The 22,647-nt window shown below is 36.0% G+C and overlaps 2 protein-coding genes and 1 long non-coding RNA gene across 3 annotated transcripts; 1 reads left to right on the plus strand and 2 right to left on the minus strand.

The window, feature by feature from the left end:
• Window positions 1-1,686: 1,686 nt before the first annotated feature.
• Window positions 1,687-13,547, minus strand: LOC132131060 (uncharacterized). The gene is made up of 10 exons (XM_059542986.1): window positions 13,190-13,547; window positions 12,552-12,669; window positions 11,888-12,076; window positions 4,296-4,488; window positions 3,705-3,885; window positions 3,414-3,624; window positions 2,937-3,097; window positions 2,354-2,556; window positions 1,958-2,036; window positions 1,687-1,873 (listed from the first exon to the last, which is right to left on the minus strand). The coding sequence occupies exons 2-10, from the start codon at window positions 12,646-12,648 to the stop codon at window positions 1,826-1,828; spliced, it is 1,362 nt and encodes a 453-aa protein (XP_059398969.1). The 5' UTR covers window positions 12,649-12,669; window positions 13,190-13,547; the 3' UTR covers window positions 1,687-1,825.
• LOC132131054 (uncharacterized) lies at window positions 9,409-10,590 on the minus strand. Its single transcript, XR_009428840.1, has 3 exons — window positions 10,479-10,590; window positions 10,291-10,400; window positions 9,409-9,508 (listed from the first exon to the last, which is right to left on the minus strand). It is a non-coding gene; the product is annotated as an uncharacterized LOC132131054 (long non-coding RNA).
• Window positions 13,548-14,776: 1,229 nt separating the features above from the next.
• Window positions 14,777-18,354, plus strand: LOC132131071 (annexin A1-like). The gene is made up of 13 exons (XM_059542998.1): window positions 14,777-14,957; window positions 15,452-15,554; window positions 15,850-15,934; window positions 16,029-16,123; window positions 16,209-16,322; window positions 16,473-16,563; window positions 16,843-16,922; window positions 17,087-17,143; window positions 17,220-17,313; window positions 17,398-17,493; window positions 17,775-17,833; window positions 17,961-18,083; window positions 18,209-18,354. Exons 2-13 carry the CDS (start codon window positions 15,480-15,482, stop codon window positions 18,260-18,262), a joined length of 1,023 nt encoding a protein of 340 aa, XP_059398981.1. The 5' UTR covers window positions 14,777-14,957; window positions 15,452-15,479; the 3' UTR covers window positions 18,263-18,354.
• Window positions 18,355-22,647: the final 4,293 nt, after the last annotated feature.

A 22,647-nucleotide genomic window follows, 5' to 3' on the forward strand; every position in this document is an offset into this window, starting at 1 on the left:
TGTTGTTGTTGTTCTTGTTGTCTACCAATTATATTTTACAGCGCAAATGAAAACCAAACGTCAGAAGTAAAGATCTAATTTATAATCTGATTTTAAAACCCTCCTAGTCATCATACAAACAGTCATGCACAGCTGCCAGCAATAGTTTATTATTACAGACTGTCAAATAATTCTCTGCAAACGTTCAAGTGATCAAGTCTGTTTCGATTTGTAATAGCGACTGTAGTGTAGGCCTGATAACAGTGTAGGCCTACTGTAAGTTAGAAACATTGTATTTTTAAATAACATTTTCTGTTCATCATTAGGATATATATATATATATATATATATATATATATGTAACCCAGTAATTATTATTACATTGTGAGAAAAAAGATGGATCTAGATGTGATTTTAGTTTACTTTTAGTTTATTTTTCACATTTAAAACATTTTGTAAGTCTCATTCTCAGTGTTTTTGTACAGAATTGCACCCGGGACATCACTGATGCCCTAATAGCAATGTGTGAGGACAGGCAGAAGGAAAAAAGGAAACAGCCATGCTAAGCAACTTACAGATCATCCACAGTGTCATTGACATCTTCGGAGCCGGCTAGAGTCAAGAAATGGAATGTGCACAACATTGTACTTTTAAAAAATTATCTCTACATATCCTGAATTATGAGCATGTGTGAAGGGATCTAGAAACATCAAGGCATATTGTTACATTAGGTAATAATACATAAACTGTGTTGACATGTTTCATGGCATCTTTGAGACACTGTCAGACATAATCACATGCCTTCCAGGGCTGCAGTCCTCCTCCGTGAGATGGTTTTGCTCTAATAGCTTGCTTGTTAAAAACATGCATTTACATCCAGAACCAGATGATTTTCTGGCTCTTTTTTGTTTTGTAGGGTTAAGGGTTAACCTTACAGTAGTATTTAACACTGATTACTGTCAGACTTCTCAAAATCCTTCATCACTTGAATTAAGATGATTAAAATTTAAGCACAGCCACCACAAAATAAGATTTTAACAGCTGTTTTTACTTTGAGATTGTTCTGAGGTTAAATAGAGACTTCAAAACATAAGATAAAGTTTGATAGCTATGATACTTTTTTTTAAATCAAATCTTTGCATAGCATGACAGGAAAAACTGGCATCTAACTATGCTGGAAAAACAGTTAATCTTATTCTGTGTGTGTCCTAAACTCCCGAAACATTGGGGTATCATATTTTAGTGCAGTTACTGCAATTTGAAAAATAAATCAATCAAATCTGAATGTATGTTGAAAAATTCAGATGTAATCCCTTTTGTAATCGTTAACATTTTCTAACTAGTAACTAAGTAACTAATTGAATTACACAGTTTTTACTCAGTAACTACAACAGATTACAGTTACATTTATTTTGTAATCAAATTATGTAATTCCGTTACATTTCCCCAGAACTGGAAATGAGCACTGGATCCTAGAACTGGATTTGCTTTACTGGGTTGCATACGACGGCCTGGTCCACCTTTGTCATCTGCATTAGTTTAAGACGCACACTTATATAAGGGATGAGAAGGGACACACACTGAATTCTGGGTACAAAGAAAACTCATCATACAAAAAAAAAATGTATATATATATATATATAATACACAAAAGGGATCATAACTGCAGCTGCAATTACTGAAACGTACTGAAATAAAAGATAACTGTGATGATTAAGGTTTTTATTTATATATTAAATGTTTTGCTCAAATGTTATGAGAGATGGTCAAAAAATTATGTAACATGCATACATAGAAACGGTCTTAATTTAAAACAGCCATATCCTTAGAGTTCTATGATGGAAGTTTACGGGTCTTCTTCCACAGGCTGACCTGATTTCAATTTTAAAATCACCTGTGAAGTAAAAAGAGAATGTAAATAAAAGAAGAACGTGTTCACCAATAAAAAGGGTGTAATTCTGATGAATCATTTACACACCTCTTTCAGCTGAGCGATTTCCTTGCTGTCTATGTTCCTCTGAGCATTGTTGGTGATGGCTTTCACCCGAGTCGCATAGCTGTAAGACAAACTTATTTTAAAGTGTGTATTACTGTATATTCTCTACAATGTATAACAACTGTTATCAATTAACAATTGATAATTAAGTTCATCAATTATATATAAAAAGTTCAATTCAGCTCTAGAGAAAGCAATAGTGTCATAATAAAGCTCAGATTAATTCATTAACAGTGTCAATGTTGCAAATTTTGTTCTCATCTGATATCAGTGCAGTTAACTTGATTATATTACTGAATATTAATAGTCTTTTCAATTCCAGCTGAGCAAGCCAAAGTGACAGTGGCATGGAGCAGCGTCAAGGTACTTGGCTCTCACATGAGTGAGGTGAGAGTTTCGTCCAGGTTGCAGTCAGAGGGAGAGATGTTGAGGAACATGAGGGTCTTGGCATTGCCGCCCAGTGAGTCCTGCATGAGCTGGGTCAGCTTGTTGTTACGGTAGGGCACATGAGGCTGATCCACCGACAAAGCTGAAATGACATCTCCAAGGGCACTCAGAGATTTGTTAATTGAGTTTGCCTCCTGGGGAAAAAAACATACACAAAATGTCGGAAAAAAAAACAGTTTGTTTGTAAGAGGTGTTTGAAAAATATCCAAGACAAAAGTTGGGGATGAAAATATTCTGGATTAAAAGTGGGGGAGAATAAGTACTTGGAGTTACTCTTAAAAATGTCTTAACAGAAATATTAAGGATGCTACAAAGTAAAAAAAAAACAACAACAGTCAAGACGACAAGTAGTATTTGCACAGTTTCTGATGGTCAAACTATGTCTGTTTGTGCAAGTGCATTCCTCTTTACATGTTCACTATAACAGCAGAAAAATTACTTTTTGTTCAATATTGTTCAAAACTTTTTGGGGCCACGTTAAATCAGCTCTTATATTTTATTTGTTCCAAACAACCTTCAGCTGGTCATCTTTGGCACCAGTTTTTGCTGCTCGTTCACTTCCTGCCAGGTCCACCAGACTGAGCTTCCCGAAACTCACGCTCCCATTGGTCAGATTCCGGCTCTCAATCATGATGCCAATGATCAGGTGAGAGCGGGAACTCTCTACGTTCATCTCTACAAAATGATGAAAATGAAAATATCTCAAAATGAATTTTACAGTAAAAATTGCTTGTGTTAATGTGCATTGATGATGCGCAGAGACTGTATTAAAGCAACTGCATGTATTTTTGTGACTTTGGAGCCCCTACAGTTAAGTGAATAGAATTCACAGTCGTAATTACAATGGATAGCTGTAATGTTAAACTTTGTTATGAAGTTGGCATCAGTGCTGGGTCATCATGTTCTCACCATGCATTCATACGGAGTGTAAATAAAGCAATTAATCCAGACCATTTAACTGAAGTCATTTAAAGTTTCATTAAGCACATACTTGTGGCTGCAATGTGGCGGTTTGCACAGCCCTGCTCAAATAATGCAAAGAGTTCGCCAGCGCTGGCTGCCTCTTTTGTCTCTGCTCCCTGGATGAACACAAGCCCCTTTCTGTCCCTCTTAATTTCGATTCGCTTGCTGAAAGCTTCAGTGGGGGTCACAAAGAGATCCTGTAGGCGCTCGTTGTACAGCTCCAGCATGTAGGCTGAAACCTGAGGACGGACAAAAGAAAGACAAGAGTTTATGGACCATTGTACATCAGCACAGCTCAAGAAACACATACTAAGTGTACCTTAAACTCAAATTTAGACTCATTATCCTGGATGATCTCAAAGATCTTGGTGAACGTTCTGGGAATGATTCCCGGGTTCCTCCGATCTCTGTCTCCAACCATTGTGAAGGTTTTTCCTGAACCCGTATGGCCATATGCAAAAATGCAAACGTTAAATCCATCAATCGCACACTGGATCAGCCTAAGAAAAATGAGTGTCTTAGCATCTTCATCTTTGGGGAATCTGCACAAATCTCACATTTGGTTTGTTTTAAGAGAATGTCTCACTGTAACAAAACAAAAAAATAAAAATAAATACAAATTTGTTATCATTTACACACTCATGTCAAGACCTCTGAAACCTAATTAGCCTTATTAACTACATTCTAACAGGCTTCATAGCGCAGAGAAAGCTTTTAGACTCTCAAGACATGTTGTTGTTTGTTTTTTGCAAAGTCGGTGACGTCAGCTCTACTATCGTACATATCATAAAGGGAATTATGACAGAATTTAACTTCTGATTGAGCTGTTCATTTAATTTTAATATCTTAGTTTAGTTCAAATCCTTTTTCATCAAAGTGAATGTAAAGTATGTCTGGGTATCACACTTACCCACTGGACTCCGTGAAAACCTCCTCCTGCGTGCACTCTGGGTTGAAGATCTTGTCAAACTGAAACTCACGAGGTCCTCGAGGGGTCTCCAGGATAACAGAGTAGTCATCAAGAGAAGCGACAATGATGTGATATCTTTTTGCCTGCTCTGCACGAGTCAGTGGCCTTATTCGACAGAATACTCTGATTTTACCTGTACAAGACCAAACATAATTGTAGAGACAGCCTATTTGGTTACTGACTTAGAGGTAGTGCAGAATCTTACATTTATTGATTTATTCTACGCCAAACTTTTCCAGGTGTAGTCATAAACCCAGATTTTCAATGCGAGTTCAGATATTTGCACCTCATTCTTTTAAAATTTGGAATTAGTCGTTTTTTTATAGAAATTACTGATTTTATTCAGCATAGACGCATTACATTGATCAAAAGTGACAGGAAAGACATTTATGTTACAAATTATTTTCTTTCAAATAAGTGTTGTTGTTTTGAACTTTCTACTAATCAAAGAATCTAGAGAAATATGTACTATAATTTCCACAAAATATCAAGTACCCTCGTTTCAACATTGATAATAGCAGCATCAAAATGTGACACTGAAGACTGCTAAAGTAATGACTGCTAAACATTCAGCTTCGTCAACACAGGTACAAATTACATTTTAAAATAGAAACAGTTATTGTAATAATAATATGGTAATAATATTTTATTTTATCAAAATTTTCGCTGTATATCTGATAAAGAAAAGGGCGCCTTGGTGAGAATAAGAGAATTCTTTGTAAAACATTAAAACCCCAAAATGTTGAATACTAGAGTTGATATCAAGAATCTTAAACATTTAAGCCTAGCAATTTATTAAAAACCTTACATGGACAAAAAAAGTCTCTAGTTGCTTTTCAGTTTTTTGGCATTCAACTGTATTACTGTTGGATTTGAACACAACTTTAAAATAACAAAAAAGATTGTCTGGGATAGCAGTCAATGGTCTTGGAGATATTTGGCCCAAAGCCACAGAATAAATAGTAAATACCCACAAAAGGGGCATTCCAGTTCATGTTGTATCTGGCAATAATTCCTATATATAAAGACATTTTATGTCTTTAGTCAAACTGTATGACTGTTATATACTGTGCCTTTCATGTCCTCCACCATGTTGTAGTACTTCTTCCTCAAGGTTCTTTCAGCTGTGTAGTTTTCAATAATCTTCTTGTTTTCATCTTTTATGTGCTTCAACTAGAGAGACAGACAATTAAGATGAGGCCACAAATGGCAAAAAAGAAAAACTCGTTCCATGCAGTTTAAATTGCTAAGACATTTTTTGAGAGTCTAATATTAGTTTGGGTTATACACCGAAAGATATTTTTTTCTTAGCTGCCGTCACCTCAGCTTGCAGTAACAACAACTGCTGCCCCACACTTTTATCAGTTTCAGAATTTAAGAATCCATTCTTTCGGAAATCCTCTTCAAATTTCTAAAAAGAGAGTAAACGTCAGTATGGAGTTAGAATGAGTGCAGAATAAAAGTGTGTGTGCCATACTCTGACTCTTTCATCCAGCTCTGCTGTCCATGCCTCAGTCGTGTCAGTCTCTAGGAATAACACAGAAAGAATTTGCTATATACAGTAGGTATAGAAAAGAATCAACCCCCTTTAAAAGAATCACATTTTGTTGCTTTGCAGTCTGAAATGAAGAAGAACAGTAGCTGTATTTACTCAGTGCAACTTATAACGTCCAAATGAAAGATATGACATCAAGTCAGAAAAAACAAAAACAAAACGATCACTCAGTTGGAAAACGTTTACCTCTCATGTCAGTATTTTGTTGAACTACCTTTTTCTTGAATTACAGCCTAACTCTGCACATCTAGACTTTGCTATATTTGCCCACTCTTCTTTGCAGAACTGCTGAATTTCAGTTCAATTTGAGAGTGACCAGTCAGAGCTGATAGCCTTGTGGGCAGCGTGCCAACATACATCGGTGCTGCAATAGAGCATCCTGAGTTTGAGTCCCAACTCAAAGACCTTTCCTGTCAGTTAGGATCTGTCCTATCGTAATAAAGGATGACAATGCCAAAAATTAATAATACTAATTTGATAGTGACTGTTTGTGGACTGCAGTCTTTAAGTCATTCCACAGATTTTCAATGGTGTTTAAGTCTGGGCTCTGACTAGGCCATCGGAAGACATTCATCGTTTGGTGTTGAGGCCAAATAATAATATTTTATCAGACTCAGAATCTTCAAGATGCATTTAGGCAAAGCTCAGTCATGATTGCATGTGGCCTTTCTTGAGGAGTGGCTTTTTTCTTGCAACCCTTTTTTTGTATCCATCTCCTGACTTGTGTCTATCCACAACTTTATCACAGAGAACTGTTGACAGTGCCTTGCCACCCATAGTTGATTGCTTGCTTCAGGTGCACTACCAGGGACTGAAATGTTCAAGGAAAGCTCTTTTCATACTGAGCTAATTCAAATGGCCACAGCAAATCAAAGTGGAATATTAAATGGCTTTGTGTGACATTGAGAAGTTGATTAGCTACACCTGATTAATTATACAAGTCATTTTAAGGGAGGGGGTGATCCTGTTTCCAACTCAGAGATTGTTTTTTTTTTCTTTGTCTTTTTTTTTCTGACATGTTGGTGTTATATCTTGGATGTTATAAGTTGTAAGTAAATACAGCCGGATAAAACAAAAACTGTGTTCTTCAGCCTTTAAAGCAACAAAATGTGATTATTTTAAAGGGTGGGGATTCTTTTCTATATCCATTGCTACATATCCAAAAAGAGAATACTATTCATTTGCATAGTTATCAATTGATCATATTTACCAATGACAGTTGGTTTAGCCCCTGCTCTGATGCACTCCAAAGCCACCTGTATGACCTCATGATGGAGTAACCTGGCCTGTGATTCGTCCCCCATCTGTGGCTCTGCCCTGAATAATCATGTATGATTCAGTTAGCAGATGTTTACATTCAAAGTTTGATCGTTTTAACTTTAGCTATATTCTGACTTTTACGAAACCATGCCACGATCCCACATTTTCTGCTGTGCATCCTCTTGTTCCTCGTAGCTCTTCTGGCAGGACTCTTCCACTGTTTGGTCAAGACTTTCTTTAATCTTTGCCAGAATTTTTTGGTTGTCCTCTGCCATTTGGTCAAACCGTTGTCTAGCCTCTGTCAGCTCAGCACAAACGTAATGAGCCTGGAGTAAACAATGCAAGAAAGCTGTTTTGTTCAGTCATGATTAAATTGTAGGCAAGACTTTAAAGTTAAAAGTAGCATTCCTCATTTTAAAGAGCACAGTTTTCTTTTTGAGGTATCACTGTGTGCAATTAATGTTGTGTAACAAAACTCAGTATATTTTACAAACCTGTTGAATAACAGCACTGAGGAGGCGAGCATATGCTGACGGTTCAACAGGATCTGTTACATGCACTTGTCCTTCCATGAGCTTTGAGATCTCTCTCTCCCTCTTCAAGAGGTTATCCTTCAAAATCTCCAGACGAGCTTGTGCTCCATCTAGTGGTACATCTGAGTCACAACTGTCCTGTTTACAGAGCAGAGTTCAGTCTCACAGAAATCACACATTCCCTCACAGCAAAAATCAGTGCCTGGTAAATACAACAACATGTCTTGATTTCTGACTCTTTTCAGGGAATCTCTCGGAATGAAGTTCAAGTTCAACCTGGAAGTGATGTTTTTATTGATTTCCCTACCTTTTCTTCAGATGTGTTTTCTGGTTCTTTCTTCTCCTGAAAGGCCTCGAGCATCTCCTGCACCTTCCCCATCTCTGCCCTGGCCAAATACAGCTCCTGCAGTGCTGTTAAATAGACAGAGGCTCAAACATCTTTCATCACTTATATCCCTTATGCGTTGTTGGGGACGTTTTCGTCCACTAGGGGGTAAAGTTGAGTCTTATTTTGGCCACAACTTTCTCTGTGTTTGAGCTAATGGAATGATTTTTGGTGACAAATCTTATTTTCCCAAAAGGGAAAACCACAAACAATCAAGAATGCATGATTATATGGTGTCATGGCTTTGCAATCAAAAAATGTTGTTATAATGGAAGTCAATGGGGCAAAAACAGCCACCAACAACAAATTAGGGAGAAAAAATTTTAATCTAATGCTGCACAAAAACTAAAAATGCATCAAAGCCAATGTTGCTACTAATCTTTGACATGCCCAAGACTGTTTTAAAAAGTTTTTTAAAAATCCAGCCACAATTACTTTGAAAAATTGAAAAAAAATATATGAATCTGATACATTTTTACAGCAGTTTAATTGAGTGGATGTTTTCATCCCGAATATACCGAAAGGGTAGTGAATTTGAACAATCCACAAGGGATATTGACCTTTCATTGACATCTGTCATTTTAATCCTGAAACAGCACACAATATTATACAGCTCTTACTTGAAGCCTGGTGGTTGTGAAGGAGGTCCAGTCGGGAGGAGAACAATTCCATCATCTTGTTCTGTAAATGTTTCCAATGATGCTAGTAGTCTCTCTCTCTCTCTCTTAATATTATTATAATTCTATAATATTAATATATACAACACACACATATGTGTGTGTATGTGTGTTACCACAGTCTGATACCTTTTCTTGATCCCAGGAGGCCAAGTCTTTTTGGTTCCTCTCCTTAAGTATTTTGTGTTCCCCCTTAAGTTTTTCATTTAGATCTTCTAGTGTCTGATCCAGGAAAATAAAATATTACCCAGTAAAAATAGCCAGATGAAAGGAATAGGACAGAATAATTAAGAAAATAGATTTAATAAAACTGCTATTCTGTACACGTTTCATCATGTTTCAATTTATCCCGGAATTAATAATTACATTTACTATGTTCAAGCCTATGAGAATTTGGAAAATGCAGGAGGTAAAACCAAAATAATGATGCTTGTGACTCACCATGAACTTCTCCTCCCAGTATGCATTTTTTCTGATCACTTTTTCCTGGTAAATATCTAGGATTCTCTTCAGGGTGTTAAGCTTGTTTTGGTAATACGTTCTCATTTTAAGAGCTGTTTTCTCCTACGCACACATAAATTAAGCATTAAAAATCACCAAAATCACCTTATTATTTGTCTTACTGAATGATCAGTAAACAAGCTTATCACCTGATTCTCTCGTGATGTAACGAGAAAGTTCTCCTCCAGTTCTTGAATCATCTCCTGATGTCTGCTCTTCATTGCAATCATATCATCTGCTATCTGTTGGTATGGTAACAGTCACCACTGAAATACATAGTGGCCATTTTATTTTTCAGGTTTTTACATGATCAACCCCTAGAACTGTTAAAACTTCATATTAAAAGTTCACCATTAAAGCTTTTTTTGAAGAAAAAAAACCACTTAACGAGACCCTTTAAGCCACGATATAATTTTAAAGCCACTTTTTGAGCTACTTTAAAAATAGTTTTTGTGAAAAAGTGAATTATTGTGGCCACTTTAATAAATTTAATTGTAATATCGAATAATGTCTAGTATAATTTTAAAGTACATTTATGGTTTTGTGTTGATGAAGAGGCACTTGAGCCTTACTAATGAAGATACCAACGTCAAATGTTGGGAAACACTGGTGTAGTTGCCTTCATACAAAATTTCTTTAATGGGTACATTCTTTAATGCCAACAGCTCTGCATTGGGCAAACGAAACAAAAATGACACAAGGTGTGTCCTGGAACCTGCTGAGATTTGTCTTTTTAGGAACTAGTATGAATTCTAGGTTTTGAGTTGTTCAGTAATGTGTGGTCATCAATGGGCCTTGAAGAACCAACATCACATGACATCAGATGGCCCCAGGACAACAGAGGGAGTGATGGACATGTGACTAGTGCAAGAACCAAACCAAAACTCTTGGATAATGTGTTCTTGACCAAAACACATTGGCTTAGGTTATATCTGATGGATATATCTATTCATAAACATAACATAACCAAAAAAAAAAAAAGCAGAATACCAGAATAGCCCACGAAGGAGTGACATCTACATACTTGGGTTATGCATAGCTTGGCAGAGTCGTATGGGATAAACATCTTGACATCCACTGGAGCCTTATCTTCAAGATGTCTTACACTTGCACTCATAGAAGACATATTGGGTGCTGTGATTACAATTGGAAGGAAATTAATGAATTTTGATCGGAATTTAAGTATGCCCAATCTTCACTGGCGGGACCTACCTTGGCCACTGCGTTTTGGACCACGGTGACAGTCTGTGCCGATCCAGCGTTTGAACGTATTCCATTTAAGTCTACCTTTCCTCAGCCATGAGACCTCACATTTGGCTGCACCTTCAAATATTAACATGCAGTTACAGTGACACTTCACTCTTCAGGCTCTGATGAGGAGTCTGGAACTTACAAAGCACTTCCTCTACATGGATCAGTGACAGCCTTTTGTCTAGTATATTCCAGACAGAGTGCAGAGTGCAGTAAATGTACAGTAACAGGGTTTATTAGCTAGACTGGTAATTGAGTCATTTATGTTAAATAGTCAGATAAACAAACACATATCCAATTAAACAATACCATTCAAATCTTAAAATTTGTTAAATCTTTTGTTTATACATTTTTATCATTAAATTTTATTACTATTATTATTATTATTTCAATTTTACAGTTTACATATACATTATACACACGCACACACACACACACACACACACACACACACACACACACACACATTATTTTAGTTTTTAATTATAATTTATTATTATTTAATAATTATTTTATTTATTTAAAACTAAATTAACAGTTTAAAGTGTTTAAATAAATAAGCAATTAAGTAAGGGCTGAACACAAAGTAATTACTGTATGCACTTTATTAAATGAACATCATAATATTTCCACAATAGCACTGAATAAACCTTTTAAATTACCTAAACATGTCTGTACATGCCAAAACACCTCTGTATTTATACCTTCAGTTTGTCCACTCAAAAATGAAAATTCTGTAGTGTTAATCCAAACATGTACAATTTTTTTTTTTTTTACTTGTCTGTGGAACACAAAGGGATTTTTTTAAGAATGTTGGTAACCAAGCATTAGGCTGACTTCCACACATATATTTTTTGTCCACATTTGAAGTCAGTGGGACACAAAACTGTTTGGTTACCAGCATTCTTTTGCATTCCAAAAAAAAAAAAAAAAAAGAGAGAGAGAGAGAGAGAAGATTTGGAGTAAATGATGACAGAATTTTCTTTGACTTTAAGTACTTAAACACAGATTATTTTCACTTTTTTAATGAAGTTTCTTCCTGTAAAAATTTCAGTGGCATAAACATCATGTTGAAACGCTTGTTCCAGATGTGCTTGCTTAAAAGAAGAAAAAAAAAGAAACATTTAAAGAAATATTTTTTTTCTTTTGGTTTATGTCAGGATGGTTTGTCTGCCTTTTTAATTTCTTTAAATTAAGTTTACAGAAGTAGGTAAAAAGTTAAATTAGATCAAGTTACTGTAGCTACATAATATTAAGATTCATTTGTCATTAAGATTAGGTGTTAGTTTAAATACTAAACAAATATTAGACAATATTTAGAGTTAAGGCTATATTTAGATTCTGGGAGGTGATAGGAACATTCAACCCACCTCTATCTCTATCCTGGTCTAGGAGTGTATTATGGATGTTACATGGTCTACGCCACTGAACCTGTTCTCTTAGATCAGGAATACTGCCTGGCAGTTCCTCTGATGACACAATGGGATGGGAAAGTACAGCTCGGGTGGAGACCACTAAATCATCCTGATATCGAGAAAGGTCAGTGGTCTCCCAGGCACCTAGAGATATTGAAGGAGAACACTGTGTTTTAGCCTTATATAAGAAAATTTGATGTTCTTAGTCAGTGTGGTTTTGGAAATTAATCCTCTCATAAAAAATATTTAATAACATTTTGCAATCATCCCATTAACAGGGACAACAGAACATTGATAAAGACTACTGAGTATTTGGGAAATGTGTGTGTGTATATATATATATATATATATATATATATATATATACACCGTATTTTCCGCACTATAAGCATAATTCAATTTAATTTAAATTAAAGGCTTGTAAGTGCGCCTTATAGTGCGGAAAATACGGTGTATATATATATATATATATATATATATATATATATATATATATATACATATATATACACACACACACACACACACACACACTGTATATACACACTAGAGTCTGATGACACCAAACTCAAGATAAACGGAAGGAGTAGGCACATGTGTGAATGTGATATATACTTACGTTGTTTTGTTGCTGGGACAACAGTATGGTTACGCAACTTCCTGCCCATAAAGTTCAAAGACATGGACACATTTTCTGTTCCAGAATTGGCATACATGATGCCAGTGTGTTCGTATCTCTGTTTTAATTGAAATGGTACAAAGCACACATGTCACAATGATACATTGAAACACTGTTTGCAGGTTACACTCAGACGTGGCTGTACAGAACACCATCAGGATTCCTTCACACTCTCAAACATGCAAACTGAGCAATGCTGTTTAATAAGGTATATGCAACTTAAATGATAGCTTTTCCACAACAAATTTTAGGAATTGTCTCTATGTTCCCTATCCATCAGAATTTATTGATTAGAAAAGTAAAATCATCCCCCAGTGTATTTGATATTAAAAAGTGTAAACCTTTTGTGTAAAAGCATTTTGCTACCACTTGTTAACCAGGATTAAGCAGTTAGGGTGTGAACACTTTTTACTATGTAAACAAAAGCTACCTCTGCCTATAACAGACAGAAAAAAAACTTACATTGAGTAAATCTTGGTGAATCAGACATATAAACATTAGGATAATCAGTGAAATCATTACTAATCACTTACAAATCAGATTAAAGAAATATGGAATTAGTAAATCAGAGGGGTTACCTGGATTCAAAATGACACTTGACTGTGGTTAGTTGTAGAAAGACCTTGACGCCAAACACAGTAGAGAACAACTGGAAAGATGCTTGTTTTTGTGAGGAACCAAACTCTCAACGCTTGTTAAATATTAACCTCAGTGGATGCGGTTTCAGGTGGCATTAGTTTGCTTGAATGGCCGACACAAGTTGCAGACTGTCATCAGGTTTCCAATGTGTGAGATAGAGATTGTAACTAGATCTAGACAGGTCTATCTCTTTAGTACAGTGCTAATGGAAAACCTGCATTGTGCTCATCTGTCAGGTTTGTGAATTACTGTCTTTCCTTAATAATGTATTACTTTTTTTCATGAATTGAGAACCATATGATCAGACATCATCTTCTCATGACCTGTGTAAAGTGGAGGAAACAAACCAGAAATTTAAATGTAAATTAATAACTAAGTAGATGTATAATAATAGTAGTAAAATAAATAAATAAACAACTTGAAAAACCAAATCCATGAAACTTTCATTAATTTTGGCCCTGAATTTATTTTTCGATTACATATTTGTTTTTTTTTTCCTGTATTAATTTCTAAACTTAATTTTTCACTTTAATTATAATCTTTTTAACTTTATTTTGTATTGTTTGCAATGCTTTGGGATAAAGCCGTCTGTGATTATTATTTTTTTAATCACCAGACTTTAGATCAGCTGCAGCCTTTGTTTACTGCGTGCGTGCATGCATGCATGCCCACAGAAAATTTTAATTCTGGTTTTACACAATTAAATTAAGTGGAATTAAATGACACAATTTACACGATTCTGTTTTTTTTTTTGCACAATTTTTATCTAGCCTGCTCTAGACATGCCTTGAATTTGTGAAAACTCAGCAGCACCCAGTGTCAGATTCAAGTGTTGCATGAGGTAAGACAATGGCTGTCTGTGGTTTACTATTCATACATGGCTGACATGTCAATCTAGGCTTGTCAATCGGGTTGTGAATTCTGTACAGTATGACTTGATGTAATATTTTTGCAATTATTCTAATGAGCCACGATTAATTTATCCCCTTAAAGCATGGTCATGTGATCTCACTTGAATATGTCTCCTACCATGACGCGAAATAAATCAGTTTTTATTACGCAACAGACGTCAGTGTTCTTGATTTAAAACCTATTTTTTAAATAAATTACTGGATGCAACTTTAAGAGAGAGAGCGAGCGAGCGAGCGAAAGAGATATGCAGCCTATGATTTTTTTTTTAAATCAGAGATATATATTGTAATAAATTTTGCCACCACTAGGGGCCACTGGTAATGCGGACGAACACCTATTCTGCCACCACCTTTAATCTCAACCCGGTCTGGTCCGGGAGAAGCACTCAAAACACACTCAAGACCAAGATTTATCAAGGAATGCACTTTTTATTAACAACAGCAGCCATTTGGCATTGTCTCACTTAAATATCCCGATTACATACACTGGTCATATTCTATTAAACACACATTTAAAAGAGAACCCAAGTACTCATTCCAAATTCACAGCAAACAATAAATTAGGTGAAATGACGTCACACCATCAATCGAATCGTAATCATTACAATATGCAGCCCATTAATATATTTTTTTAACCATCGAAGCGGGTGCCATATATGGGAAGAAGAAAGCAGGCTGGTTGAGTTGACGCCCAGCTCTAACGCAACAGTTAAGCTGATGTTGCTAGGTGTGGTTCTCTGAGCATAAATAGAGCTGGACACTTTCCTCTTGCTCGCTTGCTCTGCATTCGGTGTTGGTAAGTGGGAAACTGGGATTTTCTTTACTTCTTACAAGTTGTGTAACTTCCGATAGTGCTTTCAGGATTTTTTTTTTTTTTTTGTAAATATAAGCTATACATATTTATGATAGCGTTGTTTTTGTTTACTGCAAAATAAAAGATTAAAAAATGAAGAAAAAGTTGCTAATGAAAGTTATGCAACAAAGTTGTGCAATAGTGTCGCTTAAAGAAGTTATTAAACTTTCCACACTTCGAGCTGAATTCCATATCCTGGTTTTGCCAATTCTGTTGTTTTCAGTATTTGTTTGTTTGACTGACGCATGCCAGACTTTAATGATCTGTTCTGTTGCTGAATCATGTGCGTCCTGTAAAATTCATTAAAACTGCTAGGGAACGTAGATCATTATTCCTGACAACTTTAAATCTGTTTTTTTTTTTTTTTTTTTTTTTTAATACAGGATTCTGCTTTTTGATAAACTGTATGTATTTTAACATTCCGTCATGTATTGTAGGTTTAGCTGTTGACTTCCAGGTGCCAAAATGTCCTTCATTCGGGAATTTCTTGAGCAGCTTTCCTATCAAGGCATTCAAGACAACACCGCACAAGACATCACAGTAAGTTTCTTCAACTTTCTGGAGAATCTGAACCCACTGGACTGAATGAGTCAGCGACAGGAATGTACTCCACTCCCCATTCTAGCCACTTTACTTCTGTTAAAGGGCAAGACCGTTGATTATTTCTGCGTTTCTTTCCTAAAATGTGCATCTTGAACTATTTTTTTTTTTATTTTTATTTATTATTATTTTTTTTTATTAAATCGACTTCTTAGACTGGTCTGCTGTAAGTCAGTTTGTAATTTTACATAGGCTATATTTAAAGGATTTGAATAAGTGTCTCTCATGCCTTTAGGAGGGACAGGGCACAGTGAAGCCCTTTCCTCAGTTTAATGCAGCTGCGGATGCAACTGTCTTGGACAAGGCTATTAAGACCAAAGGTTGGTACATGAATCTTGGAAGAATGAATAAAATACTTGTACGTCTTTGCATTCTGCATCTGTTTGCTCCGTTGACAAAAGTTTTTGTTCTCAGGTGTGGATGAGCTCACAATCATTGAAACGCTGGTCCGCAGGAGCAATGCCCAGCGCCAGCAAATCAAGGCCGCTTACCAGCAAGCAATTGGCAAGGTATCACATTCACTGGACCTGAAATCAACACATTTTTGCTGTTTGGATCCTCCCTCACCTAAACCACTTATTTTCCTCTGCGCAGCCTCTGGATGTAAACTTGAAAGCTGCTCTTAAAGGTGAGCTGGAAGAAGTGGTTCTGGCCCTGTTGATGACCCCAGCTCAGTATGATGCCTTTCTGCTCAAAGGTGCCATGAAGGTAACATTATTTTCAGACTGTGGATAGAGAAACTTCATGTTTTTACTCCACATCTGATGGATATTTTAATGGACAACCACTAGACCTGCGTGTCTTCTTACACACAAGATTTGACATGGGCTGTATAATTTAAAGTTTATTTCTCTTCAGGGTTTGGGCACAGATGAAGAAACGCTTGTTGAGATTTTGGCCTCTAGGACTAATCAAGAGATCCGAGAGATTAAACCGGTTTACAAACAAGGTATCATTATTGCTAGTTTTCATCCAGTTATCCTTTAAAATATGCTTATGGCATGAGTGTTAATCCTGCTCCTGTAGGACCAACTGTCTGCAGAGTTTAGCCCCAACGAACCTGCCTGAAAATTTTCAGTCTTCAATCTTGCTTGACTGGTTTAGGTGTGTATAGTTAGGGGTGGATCTAAACTCCGCAGGACAGTGGCCCTTCAAGAGACACTTGTGGTTTATGGTATGTGAATGCAGTATATATTGTATGAAAATTGTTTGTGACTTCTATTTATAGAATATAAGAAGGATCTAGAGGCGGAAATCAAGTCTGAGACCAGTGGAGACTTCAGGAATGCCCTTCTTGCTCTCTGCAAGGTTGGCTTTGCTCCTATAGTGTTTCTTGATTCTGCCCGTCCCATTACTGCATGTTTTGGATGTCCATCACATCTGATTCTGCAACTTACTAAGAGAGGGATTTATGACTTGAATTGGCACAAAGTGCTTTTGCTCGTTGTTAAACTTTTTATTTGAATTCGCAGGCTACCAGAAGTGAAGACAAGTCGGTGCAAGAGGAGTTGGCTGACAAAGATGCCAGGGTAATTAAACTTGTATTGTGTATAAGTGGTTGGTCATTGTATGTACTTGTTGTTTGACCTCTGATTCTGCCTGTAGGCCTTGTACGAGGCAGGAGAGAAAAGAAAAGGCACAGACTGTGGCGTGTTCATTGACATCCTCACTTCACGGAATGCTTGTCACCTGAGGAGAGGTATGGTTGACTTCCTCCACCTCCCTGTTTTCAAAATCCACCTATTCTGATGATGATTATGCCCTTTTTTTCTTTTATATTTAGTTTTTCAGCTGTACTCCAAGTACAGTAAAGTGGATGTTGCAAAAGCCATTGATCTGGAGTTGAAGGGTGATATTGAGCAGTGCTTGATTGCTGTTGGTGAGACGCTTAAACCTTCATATCTGTTACTAGCATTACATGCTGCATTTTAAAATGGAATCGCATGCAATTTCACTGAAAACTTGCTGCATATCCTCTTCGATGTACCATACCTTTTTAAGATTTAAAATAGCATTCTTGTCATACTGTAATGTTTCTTTTTACTGTATGCAATATGACAATGTTATTTTAAGCTCTGAAACAGAAGATGTCTTTTGCATGACCTTTCCAAAATAAATATTTTCATCTTTTCTTATCACTTTGACTTATCTTTTCAACAGTGAAATGTGCTGGAAACAAGTCTGCTTTCTTTGCTGAAAAACTAAATCTGGCAATGAAGGCAAGTGTAACTGGCAATCTAATTGCTCCATTTTAAATTTTAAAACAACATGACAAATGTTTTAAATATGAATATAAATGAATTAAAAACTAAAAGAACCACTAAGTGTGACTTTGTGTTTTCACAGGGCTCTGGTTATAAAGGCAAGATCTTGACCAGAATAATGGTGGGCCGTGCTGAGATTGACTTGGCCAAAATCAAGCAAGAGTACCAGAATAAATTTGGCAAGAGCCTCTACCAGGACATCCAGGTAAATCCCAGTTAGCAATTTTTAAATATCATCATCATCATCATCACCATCATTATACTCCTCAAAACATAAATTGTGTTCTACTGTATAGATTCTATCGTTGAAGATTGTTTTGTTTGTTTTAGGATGACACCAAAGGAGACTATGAGACGATCCTGCTAGCCTTGTGTGGGAATTAATTGGAGTCAATAATTAATGTATTCAAACGAAGACCCACCAGCTGTATGAATCATACAACCCATATAAACAATTGTAGTAGAATGAAAAACATTTTCAAATCTGTTTATCATTTCATGTCTCTTGTGCAGTCTCTGTCATAAAAACAGATGTGAACGTGTGTTTTTAAGTGAACAATGTTTAAAAAAATTATAATTGTAAAAGTAAATAGCATCATAATTACCACTTGATTCAAGTAAAAGCTATATTACTTTTGAATAAAGATGCCTTTTATGTTTATCAATGAAATAACTTGATAGCAAAAAAAAATTACCATGCATGCAATGAGGGTTTATAAACTAAAATCTGCAGTATATAGAAACTATTACCACAAAGAATTGAGGATGATAAAAGACAAATTACGACGTAGACTGTGTGTCAGGCTGTTTTTTGGCGCTTCGGAACCGACGCACCGGAAACAGCGTGGGGAGATTTTTGTTTGATGGATGGCGGCAAACGCAGCGAAATCGATTATGTCACAATATAAGAATTATAATGGAAATGAACCAGAGACACTAGTTAGTGTTGATGATACGGATGTGGAAGATGATCAGATGGAGTTAGGAAAGACAGGAGAAGAGAGGAATATAGACTTAAGGGAAGATGTGGGTACAAAGAAAAGAAAGAAAAAACATCAGATAGAGGTAAGAAGTTCAGGTGAGAGTGGAAATGAACAGGAGGTGAGGAATGCTAATTTGGATGAGTTGAAGGTAATATTGAAATTTAAAGAGGATGGTGGAATACAAAAGGTAAGTCCAATTGCATTAACGAAAGAGTTGAGGAAGGTAGTAGGAGAAATTAAGATTGCAAAAGTGTTAAGCAATGGAGATTTGATGATAGTTTGTAATAGTGAAGAGCAAAGAAAGAAAATGTTGAAAGTTAAAGTAATGTGTAAGCAGGAAGTGGTGAGTAGTAAGATTGTAGGACAGAGGCAGTGGGTAAGTGGAGTAATATCTGGAGTGCCATTAGGAGTATCTATGAAAGAACTTAAAAGTAATATCAACGGAGGGAAAATAGTGGGTGCTGGGCGATTGTTTATGAACAGAGAAGGGAATAGAGTGGAGAGCCTTTCGGTGGAGCTTAGGTTTGATGGAGTAATTTTGCCGGATAAGGTCAAGCTTGGATTTATCAGTTACTCAGTAAGGCCTTTTGTGCCCCCTCCTGTAAGATGTTATAATTGTCAAAAATACGGGCATGTGGCTATGGTGTGTAAGGCTAAGAAACGATGTGCAAGATGTGGGGGGGGGGAGCATGATTATGGCAAATGTGAAGGAGCAGGACCAAAATGCTGTAACTGTGGAGGGGATCATAGTGTTGCGTATGGAGGATGTGAGGTGAGAAAGAGAGTAATTGAGGTACAGAATGAGAGAGCTAAGAGAAATATAACATATGCAGAAGCTGTTAAAGTGGTTGATACAAGGAATAAAGAGAAGGAAAGGGAGAGAGGGATGTGCAAAAAGAGAGGAGAAGTGAGGAAACATCAGAGGTGGAAGATAGGATTACAGAAGAGACAATGATTGTAAGTAAAGTTAATTTCTTGTTGTTCATAGCTGAAGTAATTAATTGTACTGCACAAACTGAAAAGAAGACAGCTAAGATTCAAATTATAGTCAAGGCAGCAGAGAGATTTTTGGGAGTTAAGGACATAACATGGGTAATGGTTAGGGATGGGCTGATTAATGAGACACAGTCAAGCCAGGAAGCATGGTTTGGATAGGATGATTTTAATTTTACAATGGAATGCGAGAAGTCTTGTGGCTAATGGATTGGAGTTTAAAAGTGTTATTAATGAGATGGAAGTTAAACCGGATCTGATATGTATACAAGAGTCATGGCTTAAACCTAGATTTGATTTTGTTATTAAAGGATATGTGAGTGAGAGGAGAGACCGAGAGGAGGGTAATGGTGGAGGGTGTATTACTCTGATTAAGGAAGGAATGCAATATAGATCATTAGGCAAAGGTGTAGCACAAGAATATGTTGTAGTGGAGGTATGGGTGAATGGAAAAAAGTATGTAATAATAAACTTTTATAATCCTTGTAAGAAATTAGTGTTGAGTGAGTTAGAACAAATAGAGGGTCTTAATGAAGAAAGGGTAATTTGGTGTGGGGATTTTAATGCACAGAGTATGTTATGGGGAGGTGTAGTGACAGATTGTAATGGAGTGGTGTTGGAAGATGTGATAGATCAGAGGAATTTGGTATGTCTGAATGATGGGGGTAGTACTAGAGTAGATGTGGCTACAGGTAAAGAGTCTGTGCTAGATCTAACAATGGTGTCTGATTCATTTGCAGGGAGTGCTGAGTGGGAAATATTGCGACAAGATACTATTGGAAGTGATCACTATCCAATAATGATATATGTTAGTGTAAATGTGAGAGGAAGTAAGGTGAGTCAAGGAAATATTGGTAGATGGAGGTTTGATAAAGCAAATTGGGAAGAATTCATGAGTCTGAGCGAAGAGGGATTAAAGAATATTATAATAGAATCAGATAGATCTGTAGAAGTGATAAGTGATGATATTGTTAATGCCATTCAAGGAGCAGCAAATAAATATATACCAAAAGGGAAAGGAGGTAGGAAGAATAAGATAGTTCCGTGGTGGAATGAAGAGTGTGCAAGTGCAATAAGAAGGAAAAGGAAAGCATTAAGGATAGTTAAGAAAACACATAATTTTCAAGATTTAATAGAGTATAAAAAAGCACAAGCTGAGGTAAGGAAGATTGTAAGGAAAACTAAGAAAGAGTATTGGATGGCTTATTGTGATGAAATAGGGAAGAATACACCAGTAGAGGAGATATGGGGCATGATTAAGAAAATGAAAGGGATTCAAAAGAGTAATGGATATCCAGTTTTAAGTATGGAGGGAGAAATAGCTGTGGAGGATGAGGATAAAGTGGAAATGTTTTTAAAGGCATTTATTAAAGTAAATAGCTCAGAGAATTTGACAGAACAGAGTAAGAAAATGAGAGAGTGTGTGATGAAGGAATATTCTGAAATAAAGAAGAAAAAGGAGGCTGAAGATAATTTGTTAGATGTATCATTTTCTATGAGTGAATTAAAGAATGCAGTAAGAAGAATGAAACAATCTACTACAGGAGGGGATGGAATTAGTTACTGCATGATGAAGCATTTTAGTGAAATTTCTTTGGAAGTGATTTTAACATTTTATAATAGAGTATGGATGGAAGGTATAATTCCCCAAAGTTGGAAGGAGGCATTAATTATACCTATTAAAAAGCCTGGGAAAGATCCAAGTAATCCTATAAATTATCGTCCAATAGCTTTAACTTCTCAATTATGTAAGGTAATGGAGAGAATGGTAACAGATAGATTGACTTATCATTTGGAAAAAATGAACTGGTTTTCTTCTTATCAAAGTGGGTTTAGGTGTGGTAGAGGGACTATGGATCCAATAGTATTATTAGAAGATGAAATAAGAAAGGCATTTATAAATAAGGAAAGTGTAATTGCAGTTTTCTTTGATATAGAAAAGGCCTATGATATGTTGTGGAAAGAGGGGTTACTAATAAAGTTACAGAAGATGAGTATAAAAGGAAGAATGTATAATTGGATTAAAGAGTTTTTAATTGGAAGAAGTATTAGAGTAAAGGTGGGTGGAGCTATATCTTCAAGTGGAATAATTGATAATGGTACACCTCAGGGCATTGTAATAAGTCCACTTTTATTTATTATTATGATAAATGATGTTTTTTCAAGGATTGATAGAAGTATGGGGAAATCATTGTTTGCTGATGATGGGGCTATCTGGTTTAGAGGAAAGAATATAGAGTATAACATAAAGAAAATGCAATGTGCGCTAAATGGAGTAGAAAAGTGGTCAGGGGAAAATGGTTTTAAGTTTTCAGTGGAAAAGACAAAAATAATAGTTTTTACTAAAATGAGGAGGAATATGGATGTTAAGTTAAAATTATCCAAAAAAGAGTTAGAGCGTGTAAGTACAGTAAGATTTCTAGGAGTTTGGTTTGATACTAGATTAACTTGGAAAGAGCATATTGAGAAAATGGTCGGAAGATGTAAGCGAGTTGTGAATGTAATGAGATGTATTTCAGGTCAGGAATGGGGAGCAGATAGATTGGCTTTAAAAACTATATATATATCTATGATAAGATCTATAATGGATTATGGTTGTATTGTATATGGTTCTGCAAATAAATCTCATTTAGTTAAAATAGAAAGAATTCAATCTCAAGCATTAAGAATTTGCTGCGGAGCATATCCAACTTCTCCAGTTTCGGCTCTTCAGGTAGAGATGGGTGAAATGCCTTTGCAGATAAGAAGACAGCAATTAATGGCATCTTATTGGGCAAATTTGAGAGGACAGAG

Source organism: Carassius carassius, chromosome 4, assembly GCF_963082965.1.
Source record: "Carassius carassius chromosome 4, fCarCar2.1, whole genome shotgun sequence".
Taxonomy (NCBI): domain Eukaryota; kingdom Metazoa; phylum Chordata; class Actinopteri; order Cypriniformes; family Cyprinidae; genus Carassius; species Carassius carassius.